Source organism: Apodemus sylvaticus, chromosome 10 (assembly GCF_947179515.1).
Source record: "Apodemus sylvaticus chromosome 10, mApoSyl1.1, whole genome shotgun sequence".
Classification (NCBI taxonomy): domain Eukaryota; kingdom Metazoa; phylum Chordata; class Mammalia; order Rodentia; family Muridae; genus Apodemus; species Apodemus sylvaticus.
Window position 1 is genome coordinate 19,428,129 of NC_067481.1, and position 20,113 is coordinate 19,448,241.

Consider the following 20,113-nt stretch of genomic DNA (forward strand, 5'->3'; position numbering starts at 1 on the left):
AAAAGTAAATTCAATAATCTATTTTTTTTGTTTTTTCATCTCCTTTCCCCTCTTTCTCCTAACACTGGATAGGAGAAAAAGAAGGATAAAGTATAGAAGGAGAAAGAGAGAAAGAGATCTCTGAATCCGACCTCCTCTAATTTTTTCATCCCTGACTAAGACCATTAATAACTTGCAGCCCTTTTAAACAATAACAGATATCCATAACCCACTGAATGACGAAAAACCAACCACCCCACCTCTTGAGAATGCGGATGTTGTGTTCTTAAGATAGCTTCCCTGTCTTGGGGTGAAGGCATCTTTTAGAAAATTGAGATATTGGCCAAGTCCTAGAAGAGCTAGCTATATCATTTCCTGTCCATTCTCTGTAAGATAGGAAAATGCAGGCTAACTGAAGTCCTGAATGGAACAGTCCGTGAAGCTGGACCAATTAGCTAGCCACTGAAAGTTTTCCTGGATGCAGCAACTGAGGCAGTCTGTGGGGCTGGATCACCTGGGTACTTGTTTTGTCTTTGTGTCTGAAAACACATAAACATTTAAAGGAAGTATACATTTCTGCATTAAAACTTGTATGGAATGGGATGTCCAATGAACACAAATCAGCTAAAAATAATTCTCTGCTGTATGTTTGAGCAGGTGAAAGGCATCAAACTTTATATGTCTGTTGGACTGTATAATAATTATTATAATTATATAATAATTTATATGTCTGTTGGACTGTATAATAATTATTATGATAATTATATAATAATTTATATGTCTTGGACTGTATACAGTCTGTTGGACCAGACTGTAATATAATCTCTGTTTGTGCTGTATAAAGGGATGGCATGTAGTGAGCCTCAAGGACTCTGTAGCCAGTCAGAGTCACTGGCTGCATGGAGACATTCATATCTTAGCCAGTCTCAGATTTGTTCCCCAGTAAGCAAATTAGCATTTGTATCACCTGTTTTATTGTTCTTCTGGGTCTCTTCTTTCGTGTGTACAGCCAGGATTTTCAGGTCTCTCCTAGTAAAATCTAATCTTCATTAATTTCGAAGGAATCTACAGCTTTTCACTTTCGGATGAAAAAAAAATCATTTTCTCCAAAGTAACACATTTCCTGATTTCCATTCTGAATTTAACACAGTCTTATAATATATGGGCTGGTTTAATTTTATAGTCCTTTCTTTTTTTTCCCTTTTCTTTTTTATTAATTTATTTTTTATTTTTATTTTTTGTTTTGTTTTGTTTTGTTTTTTTGAGACAGAGTTTCTCTGTATAGCCCTGGCTGTCCTGGAACTCACTTTGTAGACCAGGCTGGCCTCGAACTCAGAAATCCACCTGCCTCTGCCTCCCAAGTGCTGGGATTACAGGCATGCGCCACCATCGCCTGGCTATTAATTTATTTTTTATACTCCATATTTTATTCCCCCCGCTTCCCCCCCATCCACCCACATCCTGTACCTCCTTCCCAGCCCACTGTCTCCATGTGGATGTCCCTAGCTCCTAACTCTCCTGACCTCTAAACTCCCTGGGGCCTCCAGTCTCTTGGATTAGGTGCATCATCTCTGAATGAACACAGACCCAGCAGTCCTCTACTGTATGTGTGTGTGTGGGGGGGAGGGCTCATATCAGCTGGTGTATGCTGCCTGTTTGTTGGTCCAGTGTTTGAGTGTCCTGATTAACTGAGACTGCTGGTCCTCCTGCAGGGTCACCCTTCTCTTCAGCTTCTTTCAGCCTTCCCTAATTCAACAACAGGGGTCAGCTGCTTCTGTCCATTGGTTGGGTGCAAATATCTGCATCTGACTCTTTTCAGCTGCTTGTTGGGTCTTTTGGAGTGTGGTCATGCCCGGTCCCTTTTTCTGAGTGCTTCATAGCCTCAGTAATAGTGTCAGGCCTTGGGACCTCCCCTGGAGCTAGATCCCACTTTGAGTCTGTCTCTGGACCTTCTTTTCCTCAGGCTTCTCTCCATTTCCATCCCTGTAATTCTTTCAGAGAGGCACAATTATGAGTCAGAGTTATGACTATGGGATGGCCTCCCTCTCCCTCATTTGATGCCCTGTCTTCCTGCTGGGACTGGGCTCAATAAGTTCCCTCTCCCTACTGTTGGTCATTTCATCTAAGGCCCCCCTTTGAGTCCAGAGAGTTTCTCAACTCCCAGGTCTCTGGGGCATTCTGGAGGGTCCCCCCACCTCCTATCTCTCAAGGTTGCTGGCCCTTAGGGCGTCAGTCTTTTCCCTCACCCACTACCAACTCATGTTCCCCTCTCCCCCCACTCCTTCCCTCCCTGTCCACCTTCCCTTCCAGGTCTCTCCTCCCTCCCTTTGTGTTCTCCTTCCCATGTGGGACTGAGGCATCCTCACTTGGGCACTTCAGCTTCTTGACCTTTTTGAGTTCTGTGGACTGGATCTTGGGTACTCTGTACATTTTGTTGTTGTTGTTGTTGTTGTTTTGATTTGTTTTTTTCGAGATGGGGTTTCTCTGTGTAGCCCTGGCTGTCCTGGAACTCACTCTGTAGACCAGGCTGGTCTCGAATTCAGAAATCCACCTGCCTCTGCCTCCCAGAGTGCTGGGATTACAGGCGTGCGTCACCACCGCCGGCTTACTCTCTACTTTTTAGCATCCACTTATTAGTGAGAATATACCATGCTTGTCCTTTTGGGTCTGAGTTACCTCACTCAGGATATTTTCTAGTTCCTTTCTAAAATCCAATGTTTTCAGCAGCTGGACTACCTGTCTCATTGACATTTTTAAAAGTTAAAAGTCAATAAAGCACTATTTAATCTATCTTTGGGAGATTGCATATACCCCCCTTCTGTTTTTTGAGCACTTCCTTTAAATCCTGTTAGATCTCTCCACAACTGCGTCACCTGGGGACTGTAAGCTATACTAGTAACTTGTTTGCTGGGGGCCTGGCTGGCCTTAGGACAGGTGCTGAAGTGAAATACAGCATTGGACATAGGCCATGACACTGATAGTCTCTAACCTTGGAAGAAACTTTACTTTCTTACTGTTCTGTGCTAAAAACTTAACTCATTGCTCTGTGCTTCATTAAGCATTGGGGAAAAATAACTCTTTATCTCTTTATAATTCTTTATAATTCTCTGTGCTTGCATAAGCACTGGAAAACTTAATTCTTACTTTATAATTTTTTGGCAATTAACATATGCTGAATTGCACCAGGAAATTCAGTAGCGGGTTTATGGCCAAGAATCCTTTCTCTCTTGCCCAGCTGCCTCACCTCTCACTGGCCAGGCAAGAGGGAGGGAGGCTTGGAGCAAATAACTTTCCGTGAACTAGGAAATGAAGTCATGCTCGCAGAAAGAAAAACTTTTACACAGGCAATATGTACAGAAAGACACACATTTATACACAGAGACACATTCACAATTTTTGTTGGGCCAGACTGCCTGTCTCATCAACTCGACAAATGTTCATGCATACTTATATGCATACACATATAATATATGGTTGGTGGATGGAGCAAAAGCCCTCATGAGCAGGTTTCATTATCAGCGAGGAGAAACCTTCTATTAAGAAAAACCCTGTCTCATGCTAAGAAGAGTTTGCTGCTCTCTCTGCTCTCTGTGCTCTCTGCTGTCTTAGTACCATTGTTCCTTGCTCTTGTACTTTCCCAGGATACATGAGCACATGGTATTTTAAGCAGCGTTTTAAAAAGTTCACAAATTCAAACATAAATTCAAGTCGTAATTGAATAAGAAGTTACAACACATGTTTACATGTGTTTTCATTAAGTCTAATTATCTAATTAAACATTCATTTTCTGTCACTCACAGGTTTGGTAAGTTTAAAACAATGATTTTTTTTAAAAAAACTTTTTTGTATTGAAAAGGAAGTAAAAACACTTTATGATAAAATTAAAGATTTACATGGAAAATATTTCAGATAAAATGGAAGAGATACATAGAAAAACACGTTAAAATTGACAATTTTCATGGAAAATTAAAGAGTAAAGTGGTAGACATGTAAAACATTGCTAAATTAATTGAAATATGAGACAGAAACATTTTATGATAGAATTGAAGAAATATATAGAAAAACGTTAAAATTAAAGATTTTCATGGAAATTATACAGATAAAGTGTTAGGCATAAAGATAATTCTAAGTTGATTGAAGGTGGAATTATAAACATTTTCAGATAAAATTGAAGATTTACATGGAAAATATTTCTGGCAAAATTCAAGAAATATATAGAAAAACATGTTAAAATTGACTATTTCATGAAAATTTTACATATAAAATGGTAGATATAAAAACTCTAAATTAATTGAAAGTGGAGTTAGAAACATTTGTGATAAAAAGATTTACATTGAAAACATTTCTGATAAAATAGAGGAAATATATAGAAAGACATAGTAAAATTGAAGATTATCATGAAAAATAATGCAGATAAAATGGTAGACATAAAAACATTACTAAATTAATTAAAAGGGGAATTACAAACATTTTCTGATAAAATTGAAGATTTACATGAGAAATATTTCTGTTAGTCTATGTCTTTTTATTGGGGAGTTGAGTCCATTGTTGTTAAGAGATATTAAGGAATCGTGGTTGTTGTGTCCTGTTATATTTTATGTTATTTATCTTCTTTTGGATTGTCGGAAGAAGATTACTTTCTTGCTTTTTCTAGGGTGTAGTTTCCCTCCTTGTGTTGTCATTTTCCATCTATTATCCTTTGTAGGGCTGGATTTGTGGACAGATATTGTATAAATTTGGTTTTATCATGGAATATCTTGGTTTCTCCGTCTATGATTGAGAGGTTTGCTGGGTATAGTAGCCTGGGCTGGCATTTGTGTTCTCTTGAGGTCTGTACGAGGTCTGCCCAAGATCTTCTAGCTTTCAACATCTCTGGTGAGAAGTCTGGTGTAATTCTGATAGGTCTGCCTTTATAAGTTACTTGCCCTTTTTCTCTTACTGCTTTTAATATTCTTACTTTGCTTAGTGAATTTGGTGTTTTGATTATTATGGGCTGGGAGGAGTTTCTGTTCTGGTCCAGTCTGTTAGGAGTTCTGAAGGCTTCTTGTATGTTCATGGGCATCTCTTTCTCAAGGTTAAGGAAGTTTTCTTCTATAATTTTGTTGAAGATATTCACTGGCCCTTTAAGTTGGAAATCTTCACTCTCCTCTGTACCTATAATCCTTAGGTTTGGTCTTCTCATTGTGTCCTGGAGTTCCTGGATGTTTGGGGTTACCAGCTTTATGCATTTTGCATTTTCTTTGACTGTTGAGTCAATGTTTCCTATGGTATTTTCAGCACCTGAAGTTCTTTCTTCTATCTCTTGTATTCTGTTGTTGATGCTTGCATCTATGACTCCTGAATTGCTTCCAAGGTTTTCTATCTCCAGAGATATCTCACTATGTAATTTCTTTCTTGTTTCTACTTTCACTTTTAGATCCTGGATGGTTTTGTTTGGTTCTTTTACTTGATTGTTTGTGTGCTTTCCTCAATTCTTTAAAGAATTTTTTTGTGTTTCTTCTTTAAGGGCTTCTGCCTGTTGACCAATGGTCTCTTGTATTTCTTTAAGCGAGCTATTTAAGTCTTTCTTGAAGTCCTCTATGGTGCATCATGAGATATGATTTTAAATCCAACTCTTGCTTTTCTGGTATGTTGGGGTATCTGGGACTTACTGTGGTGGGAGAACTTGGTTCTGTTGTTGCCATGTGACCTTGATTTCTGTTGGTAGGGTTCTTGTGCTTGCTTTTTGCCATCTAGTTATCTCTGGTGCTAGTTGGTATTGTTGTCTCTGGCTGGAGTTTTTTCCTCTTGTGGGCCTGTAAGCCTGTGTCCTTACTCCTCTGAGCTCAGAAGTGGAAGCACTGCTAGGAGATTACTCTCTCCTGGCGGGCTGTGCACACAAGGCTGTGGAGTCTCCTGGCTCCCTGGTGCAAATGGTGGCAAGAAGACTTCTGTCCCAGCTGCTCCACAGATCTTAGGCCCTTTGTGCTCCTAGCTGTTCCCCTCCAGAGAGAAGGTGGAGTTGTCACCTCTTTGCTCAGAAGTGAAAGCACTGCTGGGAGATCAGTCTCTCCTGGTGGGCTGTGCACAGAAGGCTGTGGAGTCTCCTGGCTCCCTGGTGCAAAAAAGCTAAAACAATCATTCTTATGTCTAAGCACAGTTTTGTCAAGAGGCAAATCATCTGCCTTGTATCTCATTGGTATTGAAATTTTGTATAGATAAATACAATCAACATGTTTTCTGTCTTTGAACTTACAACACATTGTCCATTCCCAGTTTATGATCTTAGTTATCACATAGTGGTTTTACAGATAACCTAAAAGGAATGTTTTTCCTGATTGTTAATCCATTTCAAGCCTGCTTTCTATCTTAATGCAATTATCCCATGACACATGAAGGTTTACACAGCCCTAATTGCAGCCATATAGAAGACTCAAATTTTACTTGTATAAATTTAGGAATTCTATAGAATCATTATTAAGAATTGTAAAATCATCAGTTTGTCTACATAGCATTGCTACAAGAAAGTACATCTTCGTTGATCACAGAAAATCTGCCCAATAAGGGGGGAGCTGATGTCAATGAATAATTATATTAATTTAATAATGACAGGAAAGGCATATCGCCTGCAATAATCAGTTCTGAGATGAAATCTCTAAAGGCTCTGCAAACTAGAGTTTATCTGTTACTATATCTTTCCAATCCAATTACCCAGAAAAAGAAATCTCAACTCAATCAGTAACAATACAAGCTATAAGCTTAGACTGGGCAGATCTCCCACTACACTACTCTATTCCCATCTATATTATCCCATATAACTTGCAGTTTCTCCTGGCCACAAGCATTTCTCCAGCCTCTCCATTGATCCTTCATAGCCCCTCCCCTTTCCTGTGGGGGAAGAGAGATTCTTTTCTCTTCCCCCAAACTCTCAGCTCCTCCTCCTTCCTCATGCCCAGTCTTTGGCTCTAGCCTTTATTTGAAAAGTTAAGGTGGGGAAAAAGTTCACAAGGCACTTGTATACATGATTAACATCCTGTCTGCAGCCCCTCCCAGGAATGGAATTAGCATCAAAATACAAGCCCAGAGCTAGCCACAACATTCACCCATGACAGACCATGCAATACAGTGAGTGTGTCATCTCCAGAATGCCACTTGTTTGCCTTCAGTCTTTCCTAGATGGCTCTTGACAATGTTTTATGTTATAACATTTAAAGATTTGTTGCATTTTACTAGATATATATGCCAGAGCATTATCAGTTTTAATCTATAAAGGAATCCCTAATGTAGCCATCACTTCTAATAAATGTGTAATTACAGAATCAGCCTTTTTAGAATTTGAGACAGGAACCCATTGTATTCCTAAATATGTGTCAATTGTATGATATACATACTTCAAAACTCTGCAAAATGAAACAATCATCTGCCAAATTACATTAATTTAGTTACTTTTAGGGTTACTTCTGGTAGGTAATGGTGATTTTATAAAGAACAAGTAGGACAATTCTTTATAAATTTCTTGCCAAGTTAGAGGAACACTTTTCTTTAAACTTCTATTATTTACATGATGTCTTTTATAAAAAATTGAAGTTAATTTTATAAAAAAATTCACTATTAATAATAGTTCTGTTTCTTCATTTCCTAATGCCAATGATCCTGGCAAACCTATATCAGATCAAATATCTAATCTATCTATCTATCTATCTATCTATCTCTCTCTATATATATATATATATACATATATATGATGATCTCTGTTTCAGATTACTTGATACAGTTTATAAATAACATGGTTAATGCTGAGTGTTTCTGAATAAGGTTAATCTGGAATAATTTCTAGTTTCTATATGCAAAACAACTCTCTCTGCATGTTGAGACTCAATAACTTTAAAGAGATTCTGGAAAACCTAATAGAACCATGAGAAGAGCATTTAATTCTGATTTTCAAGTGGAAGAATATGGACTTTGAATTATTTTGCTTATATATAACAGAAACTTTTATTTGCAGAGGTAATTGTCATCTCTGAGGCTTGCTGCCTCAGTTTGCTGTCCTAGACCTAGTCCTGGAAGCTTCTAGCCTTTGTACAATTTTATCTAAGCCTAGAGTATTTTCAGCCTCTGAGACTTGGTGCTCAATAAGCTCACACTTTTTTTTCCTGATCTCTGGCTGGCTGATTCAGCTCAGCTATCCTGGCTCAAACCCCTTTCCAAGCTGGCCTCTCTCTCTCTCTCTCTCTCTCTCTCTCTCTCTCTCTCTCTCTCTCTCTCTCTCTCTCTCTCTCTCTCCTCTTCCCTCACCCCCCACCTCTCTGCCTGCCTGCCTCCCTCCCTCCCTCTCATGAATTGCTCTGCTTGGCCTTATACTAACTTTTAAATTCTGTTCTAATCTCCTGACTCCTTCTCATTCTCATTTTTCTTCACTTGTGTATAGCTTGTTCTCTCTCTACAATCTATCACTGTCCCAGTAAAATGGCATCCTCTTCTTCCTCCTCTCCTCTCTGCACTGTTCCTTTTCACCCTCTCTTCTCATGAGAGTTGGGCAAATCTTATTGTCAAGTCTTTCTCTGATTTATCACTTCGTCTGCTACTCAGCTAGACATCACTTTCAAAAATGGCAGCTTCCTTCTACAAACCAACTTTACCTTAATTGCTTGGGATTAAAGGTGTTTATTAAGGGCATGGCCATATTCCAGCCAGAGAGACTAACTAAAGATGTGTGTGAAGAGCTGAGTCACATCACAATAACACAATCTCAGGGTTCACAACGTGATCAAATATCCTGCAACACTTAATTTTTCTGACTTATAACCTGCCATTCCTGATTTATTGGTGTCTGTATATAAGGTAGGAGCTTTAGAAATTGGTGTTCCTCTCACTATGCAAGGAATAATCCAATTAGTTCTTTTTATAAACTGAAGTTGCTTACTTTGGGGATATTTGTTGTTAATTTCTCTCTCCCACAAATCACTGCAAACTCTTTTCCAATCTTCATTATTACCCATAACAAGGTAGTTTTAGCATTAGTATCAGGCACTACAATCTCTGCTGGGTCTGTTCCTGCTAACTGAAGGCCTTATTCTCCATTTTACAATCAAATCAGAAACTTTTTTGTTTTTTGTTTTGTTTTGTTTGAGACAGGTTTCTCTGTGTAGCCCTGGCTGTCCTGGAACTCACTCTGTAGACCAGGCTGGCCTCGAACTCAAATCTGCCTGCCTCTGCCTCCCAATTGCTGGGATTAAAGATGTGCGCCACCACTGCCCGGCAGAAACATTTTTAATATAGGTTTTAAAGTTCTTATTCTGTTTATATGCCAAAAATATCAATTCTAAGATATTATCTTCTCTTTTCATAAGAATTTCTATTGGAAGCCTGAGTAGAAGGCAGAATAACTAAAATACAATCCAGCTTTGAATCTAAGTGGTCCACATGTGCATCCTGTAATTTCTTTTCTACCAATGCCAATTCCTTTTCAGCTTCAGCTGATAATTTTCTTGGGCTATATAAGTCTGAATAATCTTGTAAGTTTTTTAATAAACTACTTAGCTTTTGATCAGTTAATCCAATTGTGGGACTTGGCCAATTAATATCTCCCAACAATTTTTCTTTTTAAATCATTAATGGTTTGCAATTGGTTTCTTTTGATCTGTATCTTCTATGGCTGGATTTTTTGCAGAACTATCTTATATCCTAGATAGTATATAGAATCTCCTCTTTGTAGTTTTTCAGGAGCAATTCATAATTCCCAACAAGGTAAAATTCTCTTTATCAAACATTTTTTCTAAGTTATCTGAATCTGAATCAGGTAGCAATGTATCATCCACATAATGATAAATTATAGATTGAGGGAGCTGTTTATGAATTATTTCCAACTCCTATTACACAAAATATTGACATAGACTTTTACATTACTTGTGGCAAGACCTTACATTGATATTTCTTGGCTGGCGTGGCATGATTAAATGTGGGCACAATGAAAGGAAATCTTTCTGTATCTTATTTCTCAAGGGGTATTGAGAAAAATTGATCTTTTAAGTCAATCACTGTAATAAGTCATGCCTTGGGTAACAAAGAAGTTAAAGAGATTCTAGGTTGTAAAGAACCCTTAAGCCGATGAGTTTATTGATTGCTCTCAGGTCTGTTAGCATACTCCATTTTCCAGATTTCCATTTAATGACAAATATAGAATTCCAAGGGTTTCTGTATGTTGAGCTTCCAGTTGCTCTTGAACTAGCTGTTTTAGTACCTGTAACTTTTCTTTATTTAAGGGACATTGATCTACATAGACAGGCTTGTCAGGTAACCATTTTAATGGTAGGGTAGTTGGTATCTATCAGCAGTGGCCCTCCTTATCAATTTGGAGAGCCAACCTCTGTTGTGTCCTGATTATGGAGCATGGGCAGTCTGTAAGTGTCTTTGATAATATTTTCCAATATCTTTCTTAGGAACATCTCTCTTACACAGCTTGTCACTGATGTTGGAGAAATTTTAATCAGTGCTTCCAACTGTTGTAATAGAGCTCTTCTTCATAAATTTATGACTATGTCTGCTTTATGGCTTTATTTAAGGGCCATATATGGGTTTAATTTTACTACATGACCTCTGGTCCTATGCATTTTAGACTTTGTTTTACCTATGACAATGTCCCAATTCCTAAGAACTGTGTAGATACTTTTCATCAGTGGCCAAGTTTGATTCAAGGAATTTTGTGATATTATCGGTACATCTGGTCCAGTATCCACTAGACCTTTAATTTTAATTATATCTTATTGTAATTTCACCCTTGGTCTCTTTTAATTTCTAGAAATTTCCCAAAATATCTATTTTCTGCTATCTTTAGAATCTCTTGTTCTGTCTACAAAAGCTGCTTGATTTCTGTTAAATGGTTTAATTAAGCTTTGAGCAGTGTTGTTTGTCAGATTTTAATTTTTCTAGTCAGTTTCTAGCACAGTTTTTCCTTTGCTGACAGGGAAACAGATGATTCATGTTGTCGTTTTGCCACAACCTGAGCAAAGCCTCTTAGTCATTTTTGCAACAGTAAGGAATTGCCTCAAGTATCTGTGGATGATCTACATTCATAGCCCTGTAGATTCCTTCCACGTCTTCTACATATCCAGGAAACTTCCTCCCTGAATTGTCATTAGAGAAAAAATTATCCTTAGGAACTGTTTGTCTACAGTTTTTTAAGAAATGACCTGATCTTTCATAGCAACAGCAATGGATATTTGGAGTTCTCATGTCTTTGTAATTGTCCAACCATAACTGAATTGTGAACTTTAGATTCAATATCTGAAATAGTTTTAAGCCATTCATAAACAGGTGCAAATCTGGCCCTTAATGGTCTAATAGCCCTTTTGCGTTCAGCATTAGCAATTTCAAAACTAAAGATTCAATTAAAATTCTCTAGCACTTGAATCTGATATTGATCTATTTAGAACTGAAATTATCTTTGTAAAAGTCAATAAATGATTCATTTAAACCCTGGGCTATCCTTGTAATTGATTCAGATGCTTGTCCCAAACAGTTACAGCTACTGTATGACATTGTTCTAAGATGGCATCACCATCATAATCTGTACTCTTAATTCAGAATATTGACTTTTACCTAGCAACTGATCCTTGACAATATTTATGCCTCTAGTCTGGGTTTTGTTGCTCCGTAACTGAAGCCTCATCTTTCCACCATGTCAGCCACTGTAGTTGAGGGTTGTGTTCTAAGATAGCTGACATCAACTCTCTACATCTTTTGGAATTATACAATTTTGTGTGGCCCAATTATTAAGTATCTGTCTTACAATAGGGTGAATATAAGCCATAGGGCATTACTACTCCTTTAAATCTTTTTAAGACTCTGTAAGACGATGGTCTCCCATCCAAATACTTAAGCCCTTGTAGATTTCTCTCACCTGGAGCTAATTGTCTTACAGTAGCTAGAAGAATCATTATAGTTTTCTTTTTTTTTATTCGATATATTTTTATTTACATTTCAAATGATTTCCCCTTTTCTGGCCCCCCAATCACCAAAAGTCACATAAGCCCCCTTCCCTCCCCCTGTTCTCCCATCCACCCCTTCCCACTTCCCTGTTCTGGTTTTGCCCTATTGCTACACTGAGTCTTTCCAGAACCAGGGGCCACTCCTCCATTCTTGTACCTCATTTGATGTGTGGATTATGTTTTGGGTATTCCAATTTTCTAGGCTAATATCCACTTATTAGTGAGTGCATACCATGATTGATCTTTTGAGACTGGGTTACTTCACTTAGTATGATGTTCTCCAGCTCCATCCATTTGCCTAAGAATTTCATGAATTCATTGTTTCTAATGGCTGAATAGTACTCCATTGTGTATATATACCACATTTTTTGCATCCATTCTTCTGTTGAGGGATACCTAGGTTCTTTACAGCTTCTGGCTATTATAAATAGGGCTGCTATGAACATAGTGGAGCACGTATCCTTATTACATGCTGAGGAATCCTCTGGGTATATGCCCAGGAGTGGTATAGCAGGATCCTCTGGAAGTGACGTGCCCAGTTTTCTGAGGAACCACCAGACTGATTTCCAGAGTGGTTATACCAAATTGCAACCCCACCAGCAGTGGAGGAGTGTTCCTCTTTCTCCACATCCTCGCCAACAACTGCTGTCTCCCTCTTTCTCCACATCCTGGCCAACAACTGCTGTCTCCTGAATTTTTAATCTTAGCCATTCTGACTGGTGTAAGGTGAAATCTCAGGGTTGTTTTGATTTGCATTTCCCAAATGGATCAAGGACCTCCAGACACTCTGAAGCTAATAGAAAAGAAACTGGGGAAGACCCTTGAGGATGTCAGTACAGGGGGGAAAGTTTCTGAATAGAACACCAATAGCGTATGCTCTAAGATCAAGAATTGACAAATGGGACCTCATAAAATTACAAAGTTTCTGTAAGGCAAAGGACACCATCAAAAGGATAAATCAGCAACCAACAAATTGGGAAAAGATCTTCACCAACCCTACATCAGATAGAAGGCTAATATCCAATATATACAAAGAACTCAAGAAGTTAGACCCCAGAAAACCAAATAACCCTATTAAAATGGGGTACAGAGCTAAACAAAGAATTTTCATCTGAAGAACTTCAGATGGCTGAGAAGCATCTGAAAAAATGCCCAACTTCATTATAGCTTTCTAATGGGCTTCGACTGCCACTTTGCAGTCTTGTCACAAGGTGGCACCATAGGCTTCTTCGTCTGAAGATTTGTTCCATTGCTTGTAACTTAGCATGGATTTATTTTTTTCAGGCCTCTCCTTATCTAAATTCTTATCTAAGTCCCGATCTTTCTTTTTTTTTTTTTTTCATTAATTTATCTATTCACTTTACATCGCTATTACAGCCCACACAACAGCCTCTCCCCCCATACTCCCCTCTCCTCCTCCCCCCACCCCTGTACCAACCCACCCTGGCGCATCAGGTCACTGCAAGACTAGGTGCATCTTCTCTCACTGAGGCCAGACAAAGTGGGTCAGTTAGGTTAATGGGATCTACAGGCAGGCAATAGTCAGGAACATTCCCCATTCCAGTTGTTGGTGACCTGCATGAAGACCAAGCTCTGCACATCTGATATATATATATATATATATATATATATATATATATATATATATATATATATATATATATATATATAGGTCTAGCCCATGTAGCCCATGATTGCTCTTTGGTTGGTGGTTCAGTCTCCAGGAGCCCCTAAGAGTCCAGGTTTGTTGACTCTGTTGACCTTCTTGTGGAGTTCCTATCAGTTTTAGGTCCTTCAATCCTTCCCCCAACTCTTCCATAAGACTTTCCAAGGTCCATCTAATGTTTGGCTGTGTGTATTTGCATCTGTTTTCATCAGCTGCTGAGTGTAGCATCTCAGAGAACAATTATGCTAGGCTCCTGTCTGTATCATTAATAGTGTCAAGGATTGGTTGCTGCCCATGGGATCGGTCTCAAGTTGGACAGGTCAATGGCTGGCCATTCTCTCACTCTTTGTTCCATCTTTGTCCCTGCATATCTTGTAGGCAGGACACATTTTGGGTTGAAGGTGGGTTGGTGTCCTTACCCCTCCACTGGAAGTCCTGCCTCACTAAAGGAGGTGGCCACTTCAGCTCCATATTCCCTACTGATAGGAGTCTCATCTAGAGTCACCCCATGACTCACTGGAGCCTCACCCATCTCAGATCTCTGGTACATCTTAGAGATGACACACCACCCACCTACCACCAGTTTCCATTCCCCCAAGCCCTTCTGTCCCTACACGTGACTCCCCTGCCACATTCCTCTCTCCCACCTAGTTCCCTCCTGCCATCTACCTCCAATATCTATTCTGTTTCCTCTTCTGAGCAAAATTCAAGCATTCTCCTTTGTGCCCTCCTTGTTATTTGGCTTCCTGGGTCTGTGGATTGTAGTGTGGTTACCCTGTGCTTTGTGACTAATATCCACTTATAAGTAAGTACATACCATGCATGTTCTTTTTGGTTACCTCACTCTGGATGATATTTTCTAGTTCCATCTATTTGCCTACAAATTTCATGATGTCCTTGTTTTCAATAGTGGAGTAGCATTCTACTGTGTAAATGAACATTTTCTTTATCCATTCTTTGATTGAGGGATATCCATGGCATGCTTGTGAATCTTATACTTCTCTACCCTTCTCTATGAGTACCTTTCTCTATCCAGAAGGTCTGCCCTTCTTTCCTGCTTCAGCTATTGGCCTTCAACTCTTTATTAAGCTAATAAAAAGGTGAGGGAGGAAGGGTGTCTACAAAATATGATACTGGTGATGAACCTTAAGAATAACTGTACCAGAATCCAGTCAGTACGCAGCTCTGCTGATACAGAAATCAACATTTCTGTACCTTCACACAGTGCACAAAAATGTTATCTATGATTTTGAGGCCAGTATGGTATACATATCAAGTTTCATGACAGTCAGGGCTGCATAGAGACTTTGTCTTTAAAAAAAAAGATGAAGGAAGAATAGAGAGGAAGGAAGAAAGAAAGGAAGAAAGAAAAGAAGGATGAACCAACCTAGGAACCGTTGAGATCTTAAAGATTGTACTGTTTTAGATAATCTTGACTGAACTGTTACTTGGTGGTTGCAATTTTTTCTCCCACATCAGTAAGCTAGTGTTTTCTCAAAGACCTACCCTGCTTTTCTTTTGAGTATCATTAAGAATTCACAAATTCTCCTTACATTATATTATATTTCATTGTTATTATCCCTTGTTCTTTCTCTTTGTATCTCCCAAAATGTTTGTTTGTTTGTTTGTGTGTGTGTGTGTGTGTGTGTGTGTGTGTGTGTTAAAATCAAACCCAGGGCCTTGCACTGCTATACAACCACTATACCAAAGAGCTGCAAAACAGCCCCCTTTTTGGAACATGAAAATAATCCATATTTTGCATATTGCTATTTAACTGTAAGGCATGGGTTAAAGTAGGCTGCTTTAGGCCTACTTTAATATTCTATTGACAAGAATACACTCCCACCCTGACACTCTTCTGTCTATTGAACATCCATGTCACCCTCCATGATTGTTTTCAATATCAGCAGCAATTTGCCATTAAGTCTCTGAGACCCAGCTGCCCATGCCACATGCCTCAAGTACTCCTTCCTCTGCAACCCTGTGGTGGCCTTGGGCTGCCTCTTCTACACCTCAGTAACCCTTTTCCAGTAACCCAATTCTCTGTCGCTCTATTTATAGGATCTTACCTAGCCACATGGTCTGCTGCCTCTGCAAATTTAAAGCTGATATTGAAGTTATCTGCAAGACAGTCAAACTGCATTGTTATACTGGATGTCTGACAAACACCACACATTGTCGTGAGTCTCTTGCCTGATAAATGATTTAATTTTGTCTTAATTTTTAGCTAGTATTGAAAAATTCACTAAAAATAATTGCTTATTTTTATTCATTCATCCATAACTTCTTCCTTGCTGAAAGTTGGGCTCTCGGTTATTATTACATGATTAAAAAGTAGAACTGCTGCATATGCAGAAAGCAAGAGAAAGGAGTGGATGGGAAGGATGACACAAAGGAGTACAGACTCTGCCCCATGCTGGCTGCTCGCCATTTTGCTTCCATGCTGACATAGGCATGCGGTGCTCTGTACTCTGTAAGCTGGTTTATGTACAGTCGGTCGCAAATTCCCTCAGAGTTTTTGACATTTCTACATTGGTTTTGTTTAGTTTACTTTTGTAAGTTTATAAGTGATACTTTTTTATTTATAATCTCTCAAGCTTCTCTTCAACATGAGCAGTGATTTTCTCTTGCTCTGCCAATGGAACAGAAAGCTCTTCATGTCCATACTGACCAACTCCCTACTTGTTTTCAACCTCAATCTTTTCTCTCACCAGATCATTCATACACAGTTTTAAGTATTTTCAAAACTGAGTGTGGAGGCATGTGGAAGTAATCTCAGCCCACAGGGGACTGAGGCAGATGATCCATGTTCAAGGCCAGGCTAGGCACTTTAGTGAGAATATGCAGCAGTGAGTCCAGCCCTAATAGTCCTATAGAGAAACCACCAAATCTAGTTATTATATTTATAAGCTGTGTCTAGATTTGGCAGATCTAACACTATAAACTTATTCTCTAGCTATGGGCCCCTTTGTTACTTGTGTCAGTTACTTTGTTACTACTCCATCTTTTCTTCCTCCTCTTCTGTTCTCTCCTCTTGGGCAGGTAGCAAAGGGCACGCACACACATGTGCACCGCTGCATGCAAGCGCCTGCTTGGGAGAGTAGAGCACTTTACCATACCACTGCCACAAGAACCTGCCACAGTTTGCTTTTTATTTTAAAAGAGGACAGGGATACAGCTTAGTGGTATAGCTTATACTTAGTCCTACAATATTTTTCTATATATTAGGCTTGTTGGCAATAACTTCATTCGAAACTATGAAGTCACTTTTCTTGTCTAAATAGCTTGAATGCAGATCTTTACCCTTGATTCTAGGGGATAGTAAATAGAATGAGCATTTGGCTTTTTATATAAATAATAATTACATTATTCTCTTCTTCCCTAGAAGTGGAAAGCATTTTCCCTCTTTTATATATCAGAAGCATCAACTGGTGTCACTTCATGCCTGAGTCATCTCCCCTAACTCTAGGCTGTTCACAGGCCCACAGTTTTCTCTTCACCACCTCCTTGAACCCTCACTACCATGGAAAATCCTAATAGTTCTCCTGAGACAGAAACATAGCTACACAGTGGTGCCCTTGACGTTCCCACTGTCAGAAGATTACCACATGAAGCTGTAAGAATGAGAAAGGAAGTGAGAAAAGGCCCCAGACAAGAGTAGCTCTGACCTTGTACATTTTGTGACTCAAGTAATATTTATCCATAAATAGCTATTGTTCTGTAAATGAACTGTACAGAGGAATGAATCCAGAAAATTAAACATGCCTTCACTCATACCTCATAGCCCCCAGTCCCAAATATAATGGAAGAACCAGGAAGATGCACAGAGAGAAGGATGCTCCTTCCATTCCAGAAGCTAGAATATGTGGCAACAGAGCCCATGGGAAGAAATTGGAACATATAAGCCAGATGTGAATAAGAGACATCTGCTTTAGCATTTCTGTCCTCTCTCCACTCAAAGGGTATCCATTATCATGGTCAGCTGTGGGTGTATCAGCACAGGGCACACTAAAAAGATAGGGACAGTAAGCATAATGGGCCTTTTAAAATGAGATAGGAGAGTGTGGGTATAGGAGCCCGAGAAGGTTCTCTGCAGGTGGATCAGATATGCAAAGAGCTGACTTTGTCGTCAGGCCCTGGGCTCTCCTGGTCCATTTGGCTGTCTTAAACAGACATTCTTTGTGTACACTGTGAATTGTTACAATGAGGTGGCTACAATGCCAACAACACTCTTTCTTTCTCTTGTTGTCTTATCAAAGGATTAAGTTAAATCGTTTCCCCCACAAACTAATGGTGCACCAGCGTTTTCTGGCCCCTAATTTATTTGATTAGGGCATATGTCTGTAGACTGAGGAAGGGCTGCAAGTCCTCTCTGACTGAAGGCACTCTCTTCTTTTTTGACAGTTGAAGAAGCATCAATAAGGAATCCAGAAGGAGCATTTATGAAAGTGTTGCAGGCCCGGAAGGGGAACACCAGCACTGAACTCACCATTGAACCAGAAAGGGGGAGCTCAGACAAAGATTATGCCAACTACTCCAGTTCCATGGATGAAAAGATAGACTTCAGTGATGAAAATGATGTTATGAGTGCACTAAATTACATACTGCCATATTTCTCAGAGGGAAATATGGAAGACGTAATGTCCTCAATGTTACCATACATTAAACTGCTGTTTTCTCATGAACAAGATGCAGGTAATTCCTTGGGATCTTTGCAGAAGGACACAGAAAGTGTTCCTATTACAAATGAATCTAAGTCCAGTTATGTCACTTACAAAAATAAATTGAATAAACTTTATTTTTTAGAAAATTTGTTAGACACAGAAATTGATGAGGTTCAAAAGGAAGAGAAACCTGGGAGGCACAAGGCAAAATCTAAAAATGTAGGTCCCAAATTTAAACGCCGAATATTTGAAAAGAGATGGGAACCTGCCCGGGCAGAGGAAGACAGTCTTGCAGAGATTGAGAAGGCAGAGAGACAGCTCCACAGCATGAGCAGGGTGCCCAAGGGGACAGGAAGCATACAGAAAAGGCACTTCAAGCAAGCGAGTGGTAAGAAACCGTGGAGCAGGCAGAGTGTCCGGACACCGGTGGAGAACATCTCCAAGGACAGACAGCTCGGGAGCCCACCCTCCACGGAGCTGCAGCAGCTCGGTCTGGAGCAGAAGCCCAGGGAGTCAGTGGGAAATTCCTTCCCCTCAGAGCCCTTGCTCCCAAAGGAGCACGGGGAGGAGGTCTCTTCTTCCCCAGAACCGTCCCTGGTGGGCCAGGCTCCCACTACAAGATCTCTACCTGAGTTCATCGACAGACGAAAAGACTTGTCTTACACCATTTACATTTTAGAAAGTGCAAATGCTAATGTGAAGAGAACGAAGGGTTCTAACCCAGGTTTACAACCTGAACAGAGACATCGAAACCTTAGGAAGAAAAAATCTCATTTCCAGTTGATCGCTAAGAGGCCGGTGGCTTCCTCTGCAGTGAGGAACCTGGTCAATTCCCCTGCACGAGGGGTCTTCTCGTCCTTAGGAGACCCGAGTTACCCAGAAAGGCCCTTTTCAGAATTATATCCTGCTCCAGAGCCTTCTACAGAAAAGCCTCTTGACAGAAATCCGGCTGCAACAGATAATGTTGGAGAAAATATTCTCAAACCAGCCATCACTGTGTCTGAAGAAACTGCATCAGAAAAGAAACCCGCTAAGAATCCTGCTGCAGATTCTGATGTACCGATACCCAATATACCTGGCTCAATTCCAACTGTTCAGCAAACCAACAAGTCACAGTTACACTTCATTTTCGAGTCTGACTCACACAACAACTTCAAAGAAGTTGCTTACCCATCGCTGATGACACCAGGAGAACAGTTTGAATCTCATCTCAACCAGCAACTGGGGGGTCTCATCCCCAACAACGATGTGAGAAGGCTCATCTCTCATGTTATCAGGACGTTGAAGATGGACTGCTCTGACATTCAAGTGCAGCTGTCCTGTGCCAAGCTCATCTCCAGAACAGGCCTCCTGATGAAGCTTCTCAGTGAGCAGCAAGACTTCAAGCTGACCAGGGCCGACTGGGATACAGACCAGTGGAAAATTGAGAACTACATCAACGAGAGCACAGAAGCCCAAGGCGAACAGAAGGGTCTGGAACCAAGTGAGGTGAGGACAGGGCCGGGACAGGGGGCCCCAGTCTCCTCAGAAATGACTAGGGGCTCCTACCCCAGATCTTCTGCTGGCCACATAACATTAGCCTAGCCAAGACAGGTGATTTCCCACTGTGCTTTTAAATTTGTTGCCAGAAGCCGACCTAAAACTCAAAGTATAATAATTACATTAGATAGGTAACACATCCAATTCTGATATCTTAGACACTACCGAAATAGAAATTTTTTATTAGTTTTTTTTCTTATTGACATTTCATATTACAGTGCTGGGCATTAAACTCAGGATGTTGTACACATGGTAAGCAAGGGCTTGGCCACTAAGCTGTCTACTCTACTCTTAGTTTT

General features: G+C 39.8%; 1 protein-coding gene across 1 annotated transcript in view; it reads left to right on the plus strand.

The window, feature by feature from the left end:
* Positions 1-20,113, plus strand: part of LOC127693623 (leucine-rich repeat-containing protein 37A-like) — a 74,442-nt gene that overhangs the window by 48,484 nt on the left and 5,845 nt on the right. The window contains exons 10-11 of the mRNA XM_052194615.1: positions 15,673-15,791; positions 18,016-19,763. Coding sequence (XP_052050575.1) covers positions 15,673-15,791; positions 18,016-19,763 — 1,867 coding nt within the window. The remainder of the gene's footprint in view (positions 1-15,672; positions 15,792-18,015; positions 19,764-20,113) is intronic.